General features: G+C 43.4%; 1 protein-coding gene across 1 annotated transcript in view; it reads right to left on the reverse strand.

Moving 5' to 3' along the window:
- The window catches only part of LOC144491802 (uncharacterized), a 173829-nt gene that overhangs the window by 136718 nt on the left and 16928 nt on the right, over positions 1-20183 (reverse strand). Inside the window, exons 2-4 of the mRNA XM_078210097.1 lie at positions 5798-5839; positions 2245-2318; positions 269-337 (exon numbers count right to left, since the gene is read on the reverse strand). Coding sequence (XP_078066223.1) covers positions 269-337; positions 2245-2318; positions 5798-5839 — 185 coding nt within the window. The remainder of the gene's footprint in view (positions 1-268; positions 338-2244; positions 2319-5797; positions 5840-20183) is intronic.

Genomic DNA, 20183 nt, shown 5'->3' on the forward strand with positions numbered 1-20183 from the left:
GCACACGAACAGGCCCTTCGGCCCTGCAAGCCTGCACCGACCATGCTGCCTGACTGAACTAAAACCCCCTAACCTTCCGGGCACCATATCCCTCTATTCCCATCCTATGCATGTATTTGTCAAGACGCCCCTTAAAAGTCACTATCGTATCCGCTTCCACTACCTCCCCTGGCAGCGAGTTCCAGGCACCCGCCACCCTCTATGTAAAAAACTTGCTTCGATACTTCCAATTCTATGCACGGAATTCAGTCTCGGTATATTGGCTTACCTTCGCAGCTTCAATCTGAACCAAGCGACATCGTTGCAGTAAATCAACAAAAAGATAAATCAACAGCACCTTGAAATTGAAAAAAAAACAAGACTAAAGTCAAGCCAGTATGATGTGGTCACCTGAACATTTTCTGCCAAGATGTAGCTATGAAAGGATCTGTAATATTTGAGCTCTTATTCAATTGAATTTTTCATTCTTACAATCAAAACATTACAAATATGGCTGTCAGAAGAAACATCAAAACCCATTTTACTTGACCGACTTAAGTGGTCCAACTCTCCTAATTCCAAGAAGAAAATGTTACGTAGTGTACTGATTTCTTTTTTTAAATGGTTTACAAGAGCTGTGACAAATGATTTGTAAAGCAATTTCCATTATTTCAATTTTGAGTATTTATAAAGATTGCAATCATCTGAGGTCACAAGCAATTTTGAGTGGCAAACATTTTTGCATAGATATTTTGTGATGCTGAATTAATTATCATTCATTTTGCTGGAACAAATGTAAACAAGAAATTAACAAGGACAGAATTTTAACACTATACCTGCACATCCAAAGAACTACATTAATTAGACAGGATTAAAATAAATTAACAGTGGAAAGGACAACTAACCAAGATAAGCAAATAAATCAATGGATTTCATGAACAAATTCTGAAAGCAACTGCTTTAATAATGGATGGTTGTCTATTCATGAAATTTGGACATGAGATAATTAAGAATCAGCGAGTCACTGAAATCCAAAGATGTGCAGGTTAGGTGGATTGGCCATGCTAAATTGCCCCTTTTCCCAAAGGTAGCGGAGTCTAAAACTAGAGGGCATAGGTTTAAGGTGAGAGGGGAGAGATACAAAAGTGTCCAGAGGGGCAATTTTTTCACACAGTAGGTGGTGAGTGTCTGGAACAAGCTGCCAGAGGTAGTAATAGAGCCGGGTACAATTTTGTCTTTTAAAAAGCATTTAGACAGTTACATGGATAAGATGGGTATAGAGGGATATGGGCCAAATGCGGGCAATTGGGATTAACTTAGGGGTTTAAAAAAGGGCAGCATGGACAAGTTGGGCTGAAGGGCCTATTTCCATTCTGTAAACTTCTATGACTCTATGACTCTAGTGTCAGGGGGACTAGCTCGGGTAAATGCATGGGGTTATGGCGATAGGGCCTTGGTGGGATTGTGGTCGGTGCAGACTCGATGGGCCGAATGGCCTCCTTCTGCACTGTAGGATTCTATGATTCTATGAAATTCTACAGAAGTTGGAAGCTAATGCTAAATAGATAGGTGCTTGATGGCCAATGCAGACACAAGGGGCCGAATGGCCTCTTTGTGTGCTGTACACCTCAAAACCATCAACCCGCCATGAGCAATGCCACTGTGTGTGTGTCTGTATAATCATGTAATTAATTTATTGACAACAGTATTATAGCCATTCTTCCAACTACTCTATAGTCGATGAAACAAAATATAGTGACACAGCCTGCAATTTTCTCCACTCTCCTTGGCAACCAATTAACTCCACAGATCAGTCCTCTGCACTTGTCAGTTTATGGAAAAATTAATACTCAGAATCTTGCAAAGTTTGCTACAATTGGATGGTTGTACAGATTTTAACTTTTATTTTTTGTAGGATTAAACTTTTATGTTCAATTACTGAAAACATTCTTCAAATGAATGCAAAATCAGAACAATTTTTAGTAATGTGGTTCTAGTTCTGAGATGCACCTGTCACATTGCTTTCCACAGTCCCAAACAATAATAAATTCAACTGCTGTGGCTCTCGACCTTTGAAGTATAAATGGAAAATAAAAATTGTTCACAGCGGCATTTTTACATACAGTACGCATGGAAACATTTTAACCCAGTAGGACTCAACAGCATTTCCTTTTATAAGGAATATTACTTACGCTGGGATATATCCCCTCTTGGTGTTGAATGTCAAGTCAGTTATTTACAGCATTCACTTTCTGAATTGCCTACCTGCATAAAGAATCCAATTATGAATGAAACCAAAAATGGCTGCAGTCCAGCATGTGCAACTGTCCCAGGCAACCCTGCAATAAAAATAGGTGTTCATAGATTTTCAGACATATTGGTTCTGATATTTATGTGGAAGCAGCTGATTGCCAGCTCCTGGAAAGCGGTTCACCTGATCACTGCAAGCATTCATCCGGGACTGAGGTTTCTGCGCCCACGAGCGTTCCCCCACCCCCTGCCAGGAGTGTTTCACTCCATCGGGGTTACAACAGCTCCCCACTAGCGGGGAGCTGGCGGACAGATCCTGCTGGAGTGAAGGGAGGCCATGGAGGCCCCCCCCCAGGGGTTGGGGATAAGGGGGAGAAATGCCCAGAGGGAACCCTGGGCATTTCCAGCTTGGCAGTGCCAGCCTGGCCCCCTGGCACTGCCCAAACATCGGGCAGTGCCAAAGGGGCAGGGCCAGAGGGGGCAGGGCCTATAGGGGGCAGGGCCTCTGGGAGGGGCGGGGGGGGGGGGGGGGCGGGGGAGATAGGTGGGGGTGGGGGGGTCCCATTGCCACTCAACATTCGGGATCAGTGACAGAGAGGGAGGCCAGCGATCGGGGCTGACCATCGGGTTGGGGGGGCGTGGGGGTGTCGGCCTGCCGGGGGGGTTCAGGGCCAGTGATCTCGGTGCTGACAGTTCAGCGCATGCGCAGTGGTCCGCTCTGCGCTATGCTGCATGCCTTTTCAGTGGGAAAAGGCCCTGCCCACTGATTTTTAGCGTGATTCATGCTAGGGCACTCTGATGCACAGAGTGTGGGAGATTCATTTTGAAAATCCTGCTGAAAAAAACAATCAATGGGATTTACTCCAGTTTTTATGCGAATTTGGCACTTTGAATCCTTCTGGGAGAATCCCACCACATATCTCCAGTTCTTTACATAAGAACTTTTACACAAGTCACCTTTTGAATTGTAATTACCTTAACTCTGTGTAGTTTGCCGGCCTCTAGATGTTAACCAGGACTTTTCCCCCCCCACTGAATTACATGCAAAATTCAATTTGTTAAAATAAAAAACAATACCTCTAAAACATATGAGTTATGACATTAGACACATCTAACACTATCACAATATGGCTGAGCACCAATGCCTCACAAGTCCCATCAGCCTGTCCTGACAGGCTACTGCTGACATCTGCATCTTCATACAGCAAGGCTGCCTTCCCGTTGGACCAGACAAACAAGCATTACCAAAGGCCGACAGGGGTGCCCGTCACTTGAGCCAAATCCCCTGTGGTTCTGATTCTTCCCAACTGGTGCGATCTCTCCTCTGAGGAAGAAAAGCAGAAAGGTGGGAGCGCTGGGAATGGCTTGTGTTCAGAGAAGATTTGTGTATGATGACTGTGAGGCATGGATGCGAGAATGCAGTACCCTGAAGGTCACTGCGAGTGTTAAGCTGTAACATGAATCAATGTTAGTAGCTTTGGTCTTCCTGAAATTTAGTTGGAATAAATGTAGAGAGAGTGCAGGAGTTGAAAGAAGAGTTGAAGAAGTAGACCTAAATGTATTAAGTGTACATGTGGAAATCAATGTTGAATTTTCAGATGATGGGGAAGCATGGAGATGAGAAATAAAAAGGAGCCAAGGATAAATTCCTGGGGGAACAACAAAGATAATGGAGCAAGAAAAGAAAGCAATGCAGGTGATTCTGTGGCTATGACTGGGATGGATGGTGGCACAGTGGTTAGCACTGCTGCCTCACAGCTCCAGGGGCCCGGGTTTGATTCCCACCTTGGGTCACTGTCTGTGTGGAGTCTGCATGTTCTCCCCGTATCTGCGTGGGTTTCCTCCAGGTGCTCCGGTTTCCTCCCACAGTCCGAAAGGCGTGCTGGTTAGGTGCACTGGCCATGCTAAAATTCTCTCTCGGTGTACCTGAACAGAGTGTGGCGTCTAAGGGATTTTCACAGTAACTTAATTGCAGTGTTAATGTAAACCTATTTGTGACACTAATAAATATACTTAAACTTAAGTATATAATAATAAAACCCAGGGAGTGCAATCCCACCCACCGAGATGAAAGTGAGGAGGCATTTGAGATGGATGGTCTAATCAGTCTGGCCACAGTTTGCAGGCAGTTTGAGGAGAAGGAGAAGGAAATGTTCACCTTTCCATCAGTCACAGCGAATTCAATTTGTGTATCTGATAAGAGCTGTTTCGATACTGTGGCAGAGGCAGAAACCTGATTGGAAAGATTTGAACATGGCGTTCCGGGAATACGTGGATGTGGGGCGCAGCAGCACATTCCTGGGCTTTGGTAAGGAGAGAGAGATTGGAAATGCAGGCAGTGACTTGCAAGAATGGAAGGATCAAGGGTTGTTTTTTGAGACAGGTGATGACAACAGATTTAAAGGAGCGGGGGAAGGATCTGTGGTGAGAATGACATGAACAATTTCAGTTAACTTGGAAGCCAAAAAGGGGATCTGGGTTTTAGTGGTAATTGGGTAAAGGATCAGCAGATAAGTCTCATGGACAGGATGGGCTTGGAGAGGAAACAAAGAGAGAGCAGAGAAACTAAAGAAAGATGCAGGGTGGGATTTAATGCCCTCCCTGTCGTGACGTTGGGGGCACGGGGGCATTTAATTTAGCCGTACGGTGGTTTGTGGAGACCCTGCTGCCTTCCCACCTTTGCCCCGTATGCAAGCAATTAGGAAGGCAAATGGCATGTTGGCTTTTATAGCAAGAGGCCTGGAGTACAGGAATACAGAAGTCCTGTTACAATTGTACAGGGTGGGGCTCTCATTTCACCTGTCCCGCTATCCAGGGTGCCATTTTTAAAGGCTGTCCCAGTGTACAACCAGTAAGCCACTTTACCCTGGTTGTTCCCCCCTCCCCACCCTCCCCCATGAACCCCCCCCATCACTACCTGGGAATCAAGAAGGCACTGCCAGGGCAATATCCAGGAACTGCTCAGTCATCAAGTGGGCACCACCTGGGCACTGCTCAGATGAATCAGTATCAGTGTTATATGTTAAATCAGTTGTTTTCCAAGCTCCAATGTTGTGAGCAGCATTCTTAAAAAAATGATATTTCTGACAAATAAATACAACCGTAAAATGAATAGAGCAAAAAAGGAGGGTTTTATTATGGAGATGCCATCAAAATTTGTTAGAAATACACACAAAGATGGAGGTCAATATTGGATACATCATAATTAGATTAATTGTAGGAATGCAGCTCACCAAGACCCTGTTGGCAGCATGTTCCAAACACATGAGCTCTACTCTCCAGAAGGGCAGCAGAGGAACACCACCACCTGCAAGATCTCCTCCAGGTCACACATCTTACAGATTGGGAACTATATCACTGTCCCTTCACTGTCACTGGGTCTAAATCCTGGAACACCTTCCCTAACAACACTGTGGGTGTACCTACACAAAACAGACTGCAAAGGCGGCTTACCACCACTTTCTCAAGGGCAATGTGGAATTGGCAATAAAAAGTGGCTGAGCCAGTGATGCCCACGTCTTGTGAACAAATACGCAAAGTAAACTTTAAAATTAAATAATAGACTTACCTAATATTCCTGTTCCCAAGATGCAGGCAATTGAAATGAAATCTGAAAAAAAATAATTAAAGTGTTTAAACACTAACGGCGGGATTTTCCAGCCCTTCCCACCAGCGGGATCTTACAGTCTCACCAAAGGCCCTCCCCCATCGCCCCCCAGCCTAAAGTTTGCCATTGAAAACAAGGGCTGAATTTTGCAGTCAGTGGCAAAGTAATGGTGTTTGCTGCCGACCTTGAGGAAGCTGCAAACACAAATCCAGCAATCTCTGTGGTAAGCTTTACCCCTTTGCTGACTGCAGTTCAAACTTAGCGCCAAGACAAGGTGATCTCTTGGTGATGCCAGCAAGCAGCCAATCACACTGAAGTATTCACAAATAGCAAACCAGGAAGTTAAAACCACTTAAACCTTTCAACTGGAACTTAATTTTTCAAATAGCCAAGAAAAATTACAAATCAAATTGAGATAGAAGCCAAAAGAGACTAAATTTTATATTTTTTAATTATGCGGAATGCAACATTTTGAATTCATTTGAGAATCCACAAAGATAAAATTAACATCTCAAGACTGGTGAGTTTTTAGCAGCAATTAAGGTATCCATAAACTGTCAGTCTTGCTGCAACTGTGAAAAAACCCAGATATAGCCAATTCAACACTGTGTAACTTTTTCAAGACATGTTGCAGCAAGACTAACAGTTTATGGATGGGAGTTCTCATCAATTTAATTGATTTCCCATTGATTGTGGTCTGGCATCACATCCTGTGGACAAGCACAGATTCACCGCACATGTGTAGACTCTAGAGGTTGCTGTCAGCTTCAGTGGCATAATGATGGCGAATGCTGTCAGTTTCATCATTATTACTGTCGCAAAAACTGGGCCAATGCAACACAATTCTCACATAAGATCAAAATCAATCCACAATGACCAGAAAGTTGGCCAAGAGCATATAGTGTGTCAACTCCATGCAATTCCACAATGCACAGCTTTTACCTCAAATACTTTAGTTGAAACACAAAAGAAAATGAGACACCTAAAGTTAAATGGTCATAACGGACAAAAAATTTCTTGGGAGTTTTGAAGAGGTGCAAAAGACATCTGGAAGTCTTTGGGAAAGAAAGAAAGAGACAAGCAAAACTGAACCAAAATGTGCAATCACCAGACTGAGCCAGCAGGCAAATGGCAGACCGCACAGCACCCATGTGTGGTTCATGGTTAGTGGTGCTGCTGATGTGGAGGGTTTGCCCTCACTGTCCTATCGAGCAGCACTGCAGCACCTTTAAAAGGTGGAAGTAGATGAAAGGATGCAGTTGGCTATTACTGTAATGTGCTGTTTCTGTCCTCTGATGTCAATGGCTGTTTCTGTCCTATGATGAGCGGCACAGTGGCTAGCACTGCTTTCTCACAGCGCCAGGGACCGGGGTTCAATTCCAGTCTTGGGTGACTGTGTGTGTAGAGTTTGCACGTTCTCCCCGTGTCTATGTGGGTTTCCTCTGGGTGCTCCGGTTTTCTCCCACAGTTCAAAGATATGCAGGTTAGGTGGATTGGCCATGCTAAATTGCCCCTTAGTGCCCCAAAATGTGTAGGTTCGGTGGATTAGACGTGATAAATGCACAGGAGTTACGGGGATAGGGAGGGCCTAGGTAGGATGTTCTTTTGGAGAGTTGGTGCAGAACAAATTGACCGAATTACCTCTTTCTGCACTGTAGGGATTCTATGGTTCTATGTCATTGGCTGTTTCTGTCCTCTAATGCATGCTAATCACAGCAGGGTAAAGCAGTCTGACCAGTTTTGTTGCTTGTTGTGAGATGAGTTCCCCACAATCACCACCAAGCCTTGCAGTTGGGGTTGCTGGGCTAATTGTAATATGGCTATTCAGGATTTACTGACTGCTGGTTTCCCTAATACACCTTTTTTTCCACTAATGTCTGGAGCAGTTATTCATGTTGTTACAGGCAGATGAGGACGTGGTAGAATGGATCCCCCTCTTTTTCCACTCCTCACTTGACCACAACTGTTTTTTTTTAAGAATTTGCTTTGCAATTTAGTGAATGTTTAACTGCTTAATTGCTGTGGCTGTAAAAGACATACACAGACAGGTTTTCTTGTAAATTTTTAAAACGGAAAGGAAATAGAATGTATTATATTTGACACAAACTAAAAGGAAAATAAAAATGCATCAACTCTCAATCACGCATTCATGCTGTAGTACACTGCATGTATGCACACACGCACTCTCGCACACACACGCACTCACACACGCACACGCTTGAGTTACAAAGTGGAAGGGAAAGTTAAATTGTTTCAGAGTCTAAAAGTTGTTACTTGTATACAGATCCTGTAGATTGATGGTTTCGATTGGGCTCAATGGCCTTTCCAGATTCTGCGGAGAGATGGTTTACAGATGTTGATGGACCATTTCTATCGTTTCTTCTGGTGTCAGCAGCTGCTGGGTTGATTTTTTTTAAAGATGCTACCCAGAGTGTATGGCCGGTCAAATACCAGGCAGAGCACAGGGTGGCTGCAGAGTGAGAGAGAGCCCACTGAGAGACTTTCTGATCTCACACTGGCCTGGAGAAAAGCAGTTTCTTCAACAAAAAGAGGGTTATGTTTGCTCATCACATTATCTCCTCTCACAAACTGGCCAGTTACCCAAACATGGTCATAGGAATCTGCTTCTGGTCCATTGTTTAGAAATAATTAGATGATGACTGGAGGAGTTATTTTCTTAGCGGGGTCCATTGCCCAAAGCAACTGAGTTTAATGGCTTGTTCCATATCCAGCTGAATTCATAGGCAATGTCTGGACGTTTGGTGAATGTTTCAGGTGAGATGGTCATTCATACTCATCTGAGCTGATTGTCTCTGGTGGGCTCTCTCAGGACAGCCTGATTCCATTCTAATGGCTTTGGAGTATGTAGGATACTGCTATGTTTAGCCATCTTAGAAGCTGCTGTTTAAGTCATTTAAAGTGCTTTTGTTCAGTCTTTTTACTTATGTGGTGGTTTCAACCCACTGAATGAACTAAGTCATTCTTGATATAAAACGTGTCATACAAAAATATTCAATGCATAGTTTTGCAAGTCGGATCAATCTGTATTATCAGATAAAGCGATCTTCACACAACTTCTGCAAAACGCAACCATTAGGCAATCAGGAACTTATGAAATCATCAGGTTAGGAAGGAGCAACAGCAGCCAGAATATAGGGTTCAGATCCCACAGCTGAAAGAGACTTCACAAGCTGGTTCTTTCGCATTCCCTTCTTTGCAGTATATGGGACAGGATTTAATCCAGTCTGTCATGCTGGGAAACACAGTAGCCTGGCCCACTTAATATAGGATAGGCTGCGCATCAATTTCTCAGTGATGGGAAAACTACCCACAATTAAATTGGAGGCGGATAGGAAACTCACTCACTCAAGGCAGTACGTCAAAAAGGGACATTGATAAGCACAGATATCTGAAGGTTGTGCGGTGGAGGAGATTAGAGAGATAGGGAGGGATAAGGCCAGGGTGGAATTTGAAACTACGGATCAGAATGTTAAAATCGTGACACTGCTTGACTGGGAGCCAATGGGGTCAGTGTGAACAGTGGGGATAGGGGAACAGGACTTTCTGTGAGGTAAGGCACGTCTTTTTAAGATACAAAGGATTGGCTTTTCCTGATCCCACCCTGAAATGTGATGGGTTTGAGCTTCTCCCTGGTCAGTTTCTGGGTCAGAGACATATGTGTAGATCCAGGTGGAATTCCTGCCAATTACTTTAAGGAAAATTCAGGCACTGCTACAACAGGGTCTATGCCATAGCACCCAATATGATAGGACCAAGCTAAAGGGAAGGGGGGGAGAGGGCAACAGAAACCTTTGCTGGAAAGGGGACCTCCCTCTTCCTCTATTTGATGGAAGCACAGGGATTCCCACCTCAATTTTGGCCTAAAACTATGATTTGCCAGGTGGACCCAGGGAGTGGCAGGATTTGGAGTGGTTGGGAAAGAAACAAGTCAACATCTGGAATCCCACTGCCATCAACAATATGGATGAGGAAAGGGCAATTTATCAACTCTTAGTACCAGAAGGAGGAAATTAAGGTCAGACCAAGTGAGGTGACAGAAACCCCCTTCCCAATTATATATCTTTCCCATTGCTATCCTATCTTATAGCAGAGCACATCTGGTCCAAAATATCTGGTTTGCAAATGAAGATTATAGGCTGCAATAATCAATGACTCTTTAGGCCACAATGGTTCCTGTGATAATCGGAACAAGAAAATGCATTTTGTGGAAATAAAATTCAGGTTTGAATAGCAGACGTGTGGGGTGAACCGATGTTCAAAAGTTTCATTTCAATTGGAAGTCAGGGAAAAAGTATGCAGAGCCTGCCTTCAGTCTAAATGGTGAAGGGACCACAATTGTTTGCACAAAGTCTATGCAAGCAGCATGCTTATTAGAGTGCACAGCTTTTCTCATTTCACTCCTTTGGCCATATTCCATGATTTTGTTTCTGTAGGAATAGTTTGACAAGGAGCTCAAGGGTCTGACTCAAATGGATATACCTATCACCCTGACTGAGGCCTCAAAGAAAGGAATACACTTAACAGGCACAGTGTTTGCTTCTGTGTAAACCATGTTATCTCTCATTGGGTACCTTCAAGTTTTGAGTGGTTGTCAGGTTTCATAGATGTGGCAAAAAGTTAGCAATATCAGATTACAAAGTTTCATTTTGACAGTTCGATCACATTTTGCCTGGAGAAAAAATCATCCCTGAAACAATATGTACTGTTGAGCTCAGAGACATCCTTGCAGAATACTTCAAATGTGCATCAGTACAAGTCAATTCATTTTTTAAATGCAGCATAATTATGAAACCATTTTGCCTTTTAGCATCTTTTTGGATAATTTAGCTCGCAGATTATGAATTTCACATACTGACTGCATGGTAAGTATCTCACGCTACCTCTGTTGGTTAAATTAAATTGGAATTAATAAAGTAGTTATGCAGGGATGCAGCCCGAACACTGTGTTAATAATAGTACCAAAGGCACATGTTAAATAAGTCTTATTCTTGATACTTCAAGGAACCCCATATAGTTGTACAGAAACTGCTATAGAGAAGAACAAACATTTGGTTCAATTCATTGAACCAGCTTTCAAAAACAAGCCCTTTGGCCATTATAAAATTAGTTGGTATAACGTCACGGACAGGAGGGGGGTTCATTTAAATCGCCCAGATTTCTCTTCTCATTACTCATCAGTAAACAGAAAGGTTTTTTCCTGAATGTTTTGATTTCTCGCTTTATAAGTGCTGGTGTATTTTCCCCATTCTGTAAACATGGAGTGTTCAAATCCTCTATGAAAACTCATACAGCAAACTCGAGATAAAAGGGTTGGTTTATTTCTCACCCACACAAAACACATGAAAGGGATTTACAACATTTATCTCTTTTGCGCTCGAACAATAAAAGAGGGATAAGGGAAAGAAAGGGGTACAGGGCCAGATCACAACAGCTATCATTCCGCATTATCAGATAAGGCTATCTTTGTACAATTTCTGCAAAATTCAACCATCGGGGAGTTATGAAATCATCAGGTTAGGAAGAAGCAACAGCAGCCAGAAAACAGCGTTCAGTAACAGTAACAATACAAGTTATGGTTTCATGTATGCCCAGAATCCAGAATCAAAAGTCAAATGGAGGTTTTCTTTGTAGGGAAGGTTAGGGCAGCACGGTAGCACAGTGGTTAGCACTGCTGCTTCACAGCTCCAGGGACCTGGGTTCGATTCCCGGCTTGGGTCACTGTCTGTGTGGAGTTTGCACATTCTCCTCGTGTCTGCGTGGGTTTCCTCCAGGTGCTTTGGTTTCCTCCCACAGTCCAAAGATGTGCGGGTTAGGTTGATTGGCCGTGCTAAAATTGCCCCTTAGTGTCTTGGGATGGGTAGGTTAGAGGGATTAGCGGGTAAATATGTCGGGATATGGGGGTAGGGCCTGGGTGGGATTGTGGTCGGTGTAGACTCGATGGGCCGAATGGCCTCTTTCTACACTGTAGGGTTTCTATGATTTTCTATTTAACTGTCGCAGGGGGATCCGTCTTACCAGAAGTGAGAGTCACACATGGGGAGAAGAAACACAGAGCTGAAGGCACCAGCTCCAATGTTCCAGAGTAGATGAGGGCCAGGCAATTGTACCTGGACAGGGCTCATTCTGCTGCTACCTGTTTGATGGTCAGATGGTGGGGAGCACAGGCTGCTTGCCTGGATTTACTTTCTCTTCGGAGGTCAAAGAGAAAACTGAAAATTAATCACAACAGCTTATCAAAGGAATGAAGACAGCTCCAGTCTTGGTCATGTGACAGCATGGTTTCTGGTAACTATCAAGGCCCCTGTTTGAAACTCATTGTGTTTGGGAGCAGGTAACAGTTAGGCCATTAAAACCAGCTTGGGATACCAGGAGTCTCAAGTAGCAGCCTTTGTCCATAGCTGGCTGGGACAGGTGTACCCATTCCAGGGTTGGAATTCTGGCCTTGGAAATGCAAAAGGGTTGATGTATTTCTCTGTGACTGCTGACAAATTTGATTGTCAGCAGTCACAGGGGGCACTGTCACCTCCTTACAGATATTCGCTGGAACTCTACCACCTCATTCACCATAGAATCGGCACGGGCGAGGGTCCGACAACAGAAATCTCTGTTGACCTCGGGTGGGAATTTCCAGTCTCGCCCGAGCGAGGCTGTAAAATCCTGCCCATCAAGTCTCTGACGGTTTGAAATTCCTTTGCTATGTGTCATGGCTAGTCATGGAAAGCCTGGTCCGTTTAAAAAAAAGATAATTTTTATGGAGTAGTCTGGGTGATGTAGATATGTATTTACTTTCAGTCCCATCTCAGCCCGGATGGTAAAATGAATTGCTGTGAAGTTAAAAGCCCAAGTCAAGTTTCACCACTTTAGGCCATCTTGGTGATTTCTCTCTTCAGAGCACCCTGGTACTTGTTGGGGATCACTGCCTTAGCACATGGTGGCCCCAAGAAGTGGCCATAAGTGGCTTGGACAGGAGAAATTCCAAGCAATCTTCCTACCCCAGTTTGCCTCAACATGCCCCACTTCCATTTGCACAGGAGGGGAAGGAAGACAGCTACAGTCCTCCCAATGGTGAAGGAGGGAAAACCACGGTTGAGAATGTGATGCAGTCGAGGCTCCATTGCCTAAAATTTCCCTCTTTCTCCAAAATAACACCAGGAAAGATAACAGACCTTCCAAAACCTAAAGAAGCACTTTCCGCTTGAACAGATGGAGTATAGAATCATAGACTTCTTATAGTGCAGAAGGAGGCCATTCAGCACATCAAGCCTGCACCGACAACAATCCCACCCATTTCCCATGACCCTACACATTTACCCCGCTAACCCCTTGACACTAAAGGGCAATTTAACATGGTCAATCCACCTAACCCGCATATCTTTGGAGTGTGGGAGGAAACTGGAACACCCGGAGGAACCCACGCAGGCACAGGGAGAATGTACAAACTCTGCATAGACAGTGACCCAAGGCCGGAATTGAACCAGGGTCCCTGGCACTGTGAGGCAGCAGTGCTAATCACTGTGTCACCATGCCACTCTATAGTTGCGGAGAGCCAGGAAGGTCATTCTTGCTCCTGCTCAGAAAACGCTATTACAAGAGTTGCACTGTGCACATTAAAAATGAAAATGTTAGCCTGGAGTTACATATTGTGGCCCGGGATTGATAAAGGCATCAAAGGCCTCGTTAGACACTGTGGCGAGTGTCAAGTACAGCAAAGTTTGCCACCCTCATCTCTTCTGCACCCGTGGGAATAGCCAGGTCGGTCATGGGTGTGACTTCATGTTGATTTTGCGGACCCCTTCATGGGCAGATTATTGATAATCACTCTAAATGGATGGATATTCATGAGACGAAGACCACAATCTCCTTAGCCACAATTGATAAATTATGGCAGAGGTTCGCCACACATGGGTTGCCTGAAGTGCTGGTCTCTGACAATGGGACTGCATTCATGAGCAAGGAATTTCAACAATTCATGCAAACCAATGAGATTCAACAGTCGCCTAACACCCAGCCTCAAATGAGTTAGCTGAAAAGACCATCCAGACATTTTAAATCCCCAGGAAGAAATAGTCCCCTGCGCTTTTGCAACTTCGACTGGCTTCTTTTCTACTAACGTACAGAACAACTCCTCATGTCACGGCAGGAGTTACCCTGGCTGAATTGCTCATGGGAAGACGTCTTGAGACAAGACTTGATTTAATATTTCCAAATTTGGCAGGAAGGGTGGAGGCAAAACAGAATGCATGGAAGAGATATTGTAACTCTCCCAAGATTGAGAGGGCTTTTCAGGTAAATAATTTAGTTTATGGAAGAAATTTCAATGCTGGTCTAAATTGGGTCCCTGAGATGGTTGTGGCCAAGACAGATCCAGTGACATACGCAATTGACGTACAAGGGAAGAGAATGAAGAAGCATGTAGACCACCTGAGGAGAAGGAACCACGCACAGCACCAAGTGAGCAGTCTGTTATGCTCGTTAGTGTGGCTCCAGCGACTGCCAGTAGAACCAGATCCAATATCCCTGAGAAGGGGGTCAAGTAACATTTCGGTGGGAACTGGAGAGGTAATTTGCACTCGAGCACCTTCACAAACTGAAAGCCTCCAGCTGTTGTTCAAGAAGAAACTACTTCAACTGATGAAGCACCTGATAAAGAATTATGGCGCTCTCAAAGAATTAGAACGTCTCCAGATAGGTTTATTTTATGAGACACTGTGTTAGGTTTCCCCCTTTTGCTATATAATATTGTAAATATCTTTGTTGTTATTGTGAAGTATTAATTAAGGACTTAAAGGGGAAGGGATGCAGTTGCATGCCCCTTTACATGACCTATCAGGCCGATTGCAGCAAGATGTGTGAATCACGAGCAGCAGCCTGAACGTTCTAGTGATTCGAGTTTGGGTGTCATGGTGTTTGGAACCATTCTTATCTCTGTCTTGTATATTATTATTTTCCTGTCAGCTCCTCAAAGTTATTATTGATCGCAAACCAGATAAGGGTGTTGTCTTAGTATGACAAAGAATTAATAAGAGATAAAACGTCTAACCCCTAAAGACAGGAATGCTAGTCACTAACAGAGTTTTTGCACTCAAAGTTAACTGGAGTAATAAGGAAATCCCAGATGGAGTGGAAGCACAAAGCTCCAGAAACCAATAAGTACAGCTCCCCACAAACAATGTATTTATCATGGGAAGGAGTACCTGATCAGAAAGTTTGTCAACGTGTAGAATGTCCTAACCAAAGCACCCACATCCAAGGCTGTGAGCGAGAACATTATTAGGGGTAGTAATTGCTCCAAATGAAAGTTGCCAGCTTATTGGAAAAGGAACAATCTTATGTTGTAAAACAAAATTGCTGACCAGATTTTGTGCAGTTGTGAAATAATTGCCAGAGATGGTTAGCACAACAGGCTCAGGGAAAAGAGTCTTCACCACCAGTGATAATCTCAGCAGGACACTGAACTTCCCTCTTCCATTCAAATAAAAATGATTCATATTTTGCTCCTGACACAAAGTCACAAAAGGAGATGACATTCTAACCTGAGGCGAAAAATCACTACATTTAGAACAGATGCAATTACACAATTTATATATTTCCAATGTCATTTCTCTATCTGAATGGAGGCATTTATTGGATATTTAAAATGCACAGAATCCCTCCAGTGCAGCAGGAAGCCATTCGGCCCATCAAATCACACTAAATCTCCAAAGGAGCATCTTATCCAGAACCACTCGCCCAGCCTATCCCCATAACCCTGCGCATTTCCCACAGCTAATCCACCCAACCTACGTATCTTTGGACACTAAGACGCAATTTAACATGGTCAATCCACCTAACCTACACATCTTTGACTGTGGGACGAAACCGGGACACCCAGAGGAAACTAACGCAGACATGGGGAGAACATACAAACTCCACACAATCAGTCACCCAAGGGAGGGAGTGAAGCTTGGCATGGTGAGGCAGCAGGGCTTACCACTATGCCACCGTGCCACCCACTGCAGGTGAACAGCTGAAAAGAAAATTTTAAATCTGTTACATTTATAAGAATTTGACTGCTCTGATATTTTTTGATGGCATGGTATGGAACAGTCATTATTTTAGTTGGCTAAATTTTAAAGGAAAACATTTTTAAAATTTATATTTATCAACTAAATTAAAATTAGAATGGCTTCATTTAGGATTGGCACTGGGATATTGGTCAGAACCTTGCAACCTTTGGAGTAATGCTGTAAATAGTAACTGGCAAATAAAAACATCTCATTTAAGGCCAGTTTACTGTTTCTCGACATTTCTAGTGACCTTCTAAAAAAAATTGATTTTTTTTTCATATAAAACAAGTTTGATAAAAAAAATCCCTGAAGGCAAATGAAAATGTGGGAAGTTATTACAATGATTAAACTTCAGGACAAAATTCGAGACTATACCTGGAGATCCGTTAGGTCTGCAGACTATTAAAATGATTAAAACCAAAAGGTCCAGTGGTGAAGCCAAAAGAATTGTTTCCAGGACAAAAATTGTACTGAGCAGTACAGAACGGGAAAGACAGATAGTTCGATTTCTGACCAAAAATTCACAGATTATCTCAATTGCGTCAGCCATAGAGCCATACAATAGGTATTTCATGATTCTGCTGGAAGTGTGGATGAGCAACAGCTAATTAGCAACTCTATTGTGATACCACTCTGGCTGAGCACATGGTCCTAGGGCTGTGCACTTATGCCTTAGCATAAGCCATTGATTGCAGAAGTGAAAAGTAAAATGACGAATAGATTGGAAGGAAAAAAGAATCAAATTTACCATTCAATTCCTGAAAAGGAGCAATGAACCAAGCAAGTACAAAGCCATTGTCAAGATTCAAAGGTTAGTACTTTACAGACACGAAAGTTATCTGAATGGAAAAGTTGTTGGTTCCTCTGAGCTCCATTTTTGCAATTTTCTGTCCAAAAAATTCCAACCAGATTTAAAACTGAGGACTGGATTTTTGTCTTCTGTTCAAGATCAGCGAATAGGACCCTTTCCCGATGTTGCATTTCCGGCTTCTGAAAGACAGCCCACTCAACCAGTATTTTGCCTCCCGGCGTTGACTGCAGGCTGAAATTGCGGCTTCTGCATCCCAATGAGGCAACAGAGGTGGGAAGATGGTGAGGCTGAGAGGTTAGAATACCCGCCTCCATTTACTGGGACATCAGCCCAGATCAATTCACGGCTGTTTGGCCCTCTAGCCTTCACTTTCATAGTGAGACCATCTGTGAACTGTATCAACAGGAACAGTCCAAACAGAAAGCAAGATACTTCTGTCAGATAGCCTCATTATTAATGAATTCAGCCCTATGGATGGTTGTTTACATTGTTTACAAAATGGACTGCAGGCTTTGTTTGCTTTACAGTTTTATTAGTTTGTAATAACCTGATCTTTCGTTGAAGTGGTTTTTCAATGCCTGTGTGTTTATTTGGACAGAATTAAAAGTTTTTTCAATGGGACTTTCATGGCTGTGTTTGATCCCAAGTCATAACTTGGGATGGAATCCTATAGAACAGTGGTTCCCAAACTTTTCCTTTATGCAGACCATTAGATCATCACCAAAAGCATTTGCGGACCACAACATGCGTAAGCTTTTTTTTACATAGCCTATGGCTGTCAGGAGTCAAACTTATATATCAACAGGCACTAAAAACATAGCTATTTCTAATAGTTTAGAATGCATACTCACAAATACATTGCTCTCATACAGCACATTTACCTGCCGTAGCCCTACCAGTGGAAACAGATGACACTTAGCTAATGAGAAGGCTGATGTTGATTCGCAAACACCAAATGCTGGATATCAGGTTCCAGACATGAGAGTCTCAATCCGAGATCTGGTTCAATGTTAAGTTTATTCTGATATTTGATCTTCAATGCGACAAGCCCCGAAAATCCAATTTCCCGAAGGTAGGTTGTAGGAAAAGGCATCAGAAACTTTACTGCCTTTCCAGACAGTTCTGGGTATTCTGAAGCTACTTTAAGCCAAAAGTCAGTCAGGTGGTTCTGAGAAAAATCCAGCTTCAAAGCACTGTCACAGGACAGTTCCACAAAGCTGTCTTGCTCTCTCAAGGTCAGGCTTATGAGGATGTCATCATCAAGGCTCGCAAACGGATTTCGTATCCAGTTGAACCTTGTGCTGGGATCTGGAAAATACTCGCGTAGCTGTGTTTCCAAACTTTGCAGGTGCTCTCTGAAGTCATGTTTCACACTGTTTGGAAGCCGTGGGCAAAAGATCTGACAGATTCACAAATGATTTGACTGCTCAAGCCGTTTGGCCCATATCACTAATTTCTTGCTCATTGCTTCTATTTTGTCCTGCGCATGAAAACCTGTCACTGATTTTCCCTGAACTCAGATTGAGACCATTCAATTGATCGACAATATCTGCCAAAAATGCCAATCTGGCAAGGCCCTGAAAATCACTGAAGCGTTGTGAGAGTTCAAACTTTGAATCAAGTAAAAGAATTCTCACTTCATCATTGCTGATCCTCGAACTGGGGTGTCATCTGACATGGCGGACGAAGAAACTCTTACACAATATATTTCATGTAACTTATTCTTTATTAATGTTGAAAACACCGGATAAACACTGAACTGCTCTTTATTCCACTTGTTTAGAGTATTGATTACTTGTCAATTACAACGAATCACAAGACTCACGGCTTGGACTCAAATACTACCCGTTGCAAAGTGTGCTGATCAGTGTCCCTTGTATTCTTCTCCGAATCCTGGACTCAGGGCAGTCTTCACGGTCTTCACTGCTGAGGATGCGAACTTCTCCCTTTTTATCCAGTTTCTTCTAGCATTGAGAACATTCTAAGTAATGTACACCCATGACCTGGGGTCATCAGTTTGCCCAGTACCAGTTGCAAAACAGGTTGTTCTTATCTGTCTTTAGCTACAGTCTTACAGCTGCAGCAGTATATCTTATCACACACTACTTATTCAACAGGCTGGTTCTGCAACAACAGCTATTTTCATAGTCCTTGTGCTTGACTACTTTTCCCATCATGCTTTATCAATGTTTAGCTGTTAGCCATCTGGCTACATCATGCAACTCTGAAAGACGTGCGAGTACCTTTTCTTGGGAGAGCCACATTGACATTATGTACTCCTAATATAGCATCATTCATGTCCTTGGACATATGATACTGTGCCTTTAAGAAATGTATTTTTATCATGTTTACCTCATGCTTCTTGTAAGGGGCATGTTTACAATTCAGTTATTTTATACGGTGCTGATTTGTCTGCACCAGGCAGCTCGCATCCTGAGAATGCAAGAACAAAGAACAGTACAGCACAGGAACAGGCCTTTCCAAAGCTAATACCAGCAACAGTGGAATAAGGCCCATACATGGGCATTGATTGTGCACTTCAGCATCTCAATTGGTAGCAGGAAGGGACGGGGCAGCCAGACCACAGACCTTCTCACCCAGGGCATATTCAGGAGACAGACAGGGGCCACCCATTACCCTCCTACTGGATTAAATGCCTCCACCCCCCACCCACAAAATGTGCCATGTGGAAGGACATGGAATTGTACCGTTGCCCTTTCTTCGAAGTTGTTTGATTTGATTTGATTTATTATTGTCACATGTATTAGCATACAGTGAGAAGTAATGCTTCTGGTGCGCTATACAGATAGAGCATACCGTTCATAGAGAAGGAAACAAGAGAGTGCAGAATGTAGTGTTACAGTCATAGCTAGGATGTAGAGAAAGATCAACTTAATGCAAGATGGGTCCATTCAAAAGTCTGACTGCAGCAGGGAAGAAGCTGTTCTTGAGTCGGTTGGTACGTGACTTCAGACTTCTGTATCTTTTCCCCGATGGAAGAAGGTGGAAGAGAGAATGTCCAAGTTGCAGGGGGTCCTTAATTATGCTGGTTGCTTTGCCAAGGCAGCGGGAAATATAGACAGAGTCAATGGATGGGAGGCTGGTTTGCGTGATGGATTGGGCTACATTCACAACCTTTTGTAGTTTCTCGCGGCCTTGGGCAGAGCAGGAACCATACCAAGTTGTGATACAACCAGAAAGAATGCTTTCTATGGTGCATCTGCAAAAGTTGGAGAGAGTTGCAGCTGACATGCCAAATTTCCTTAGTTTTCTGAGGAAGTAGAGGCGTTAGTGAGCTTTCTTAACTATTGTGTTGGCATGGGAGGACCAAGAGAGGTTGTTGGTGATCTGGACACCTAAAAACTTGAAGCTCTCAACCCTTTCTACTTCATCCCTGTTGATATAGACAGGGGCATGCTTTCTGAAGTCGATGATAATCTTCTTCATTTTGTTGACATTGAGGGAGACA

Source organism: Mustelus asterias, chromosome 3 (genome assembly GCF_964213995.1).
Source record: "Mustelus asterias chromosome 3, sMusAst1.hap1.1, whole genome shotgun sequence".
NCBI lineage: Eukaryota > Metazoa > Chordata > Chondrichthyes > Carcharhiniformes > Triakidae > Mustelus > Mustelus asterias.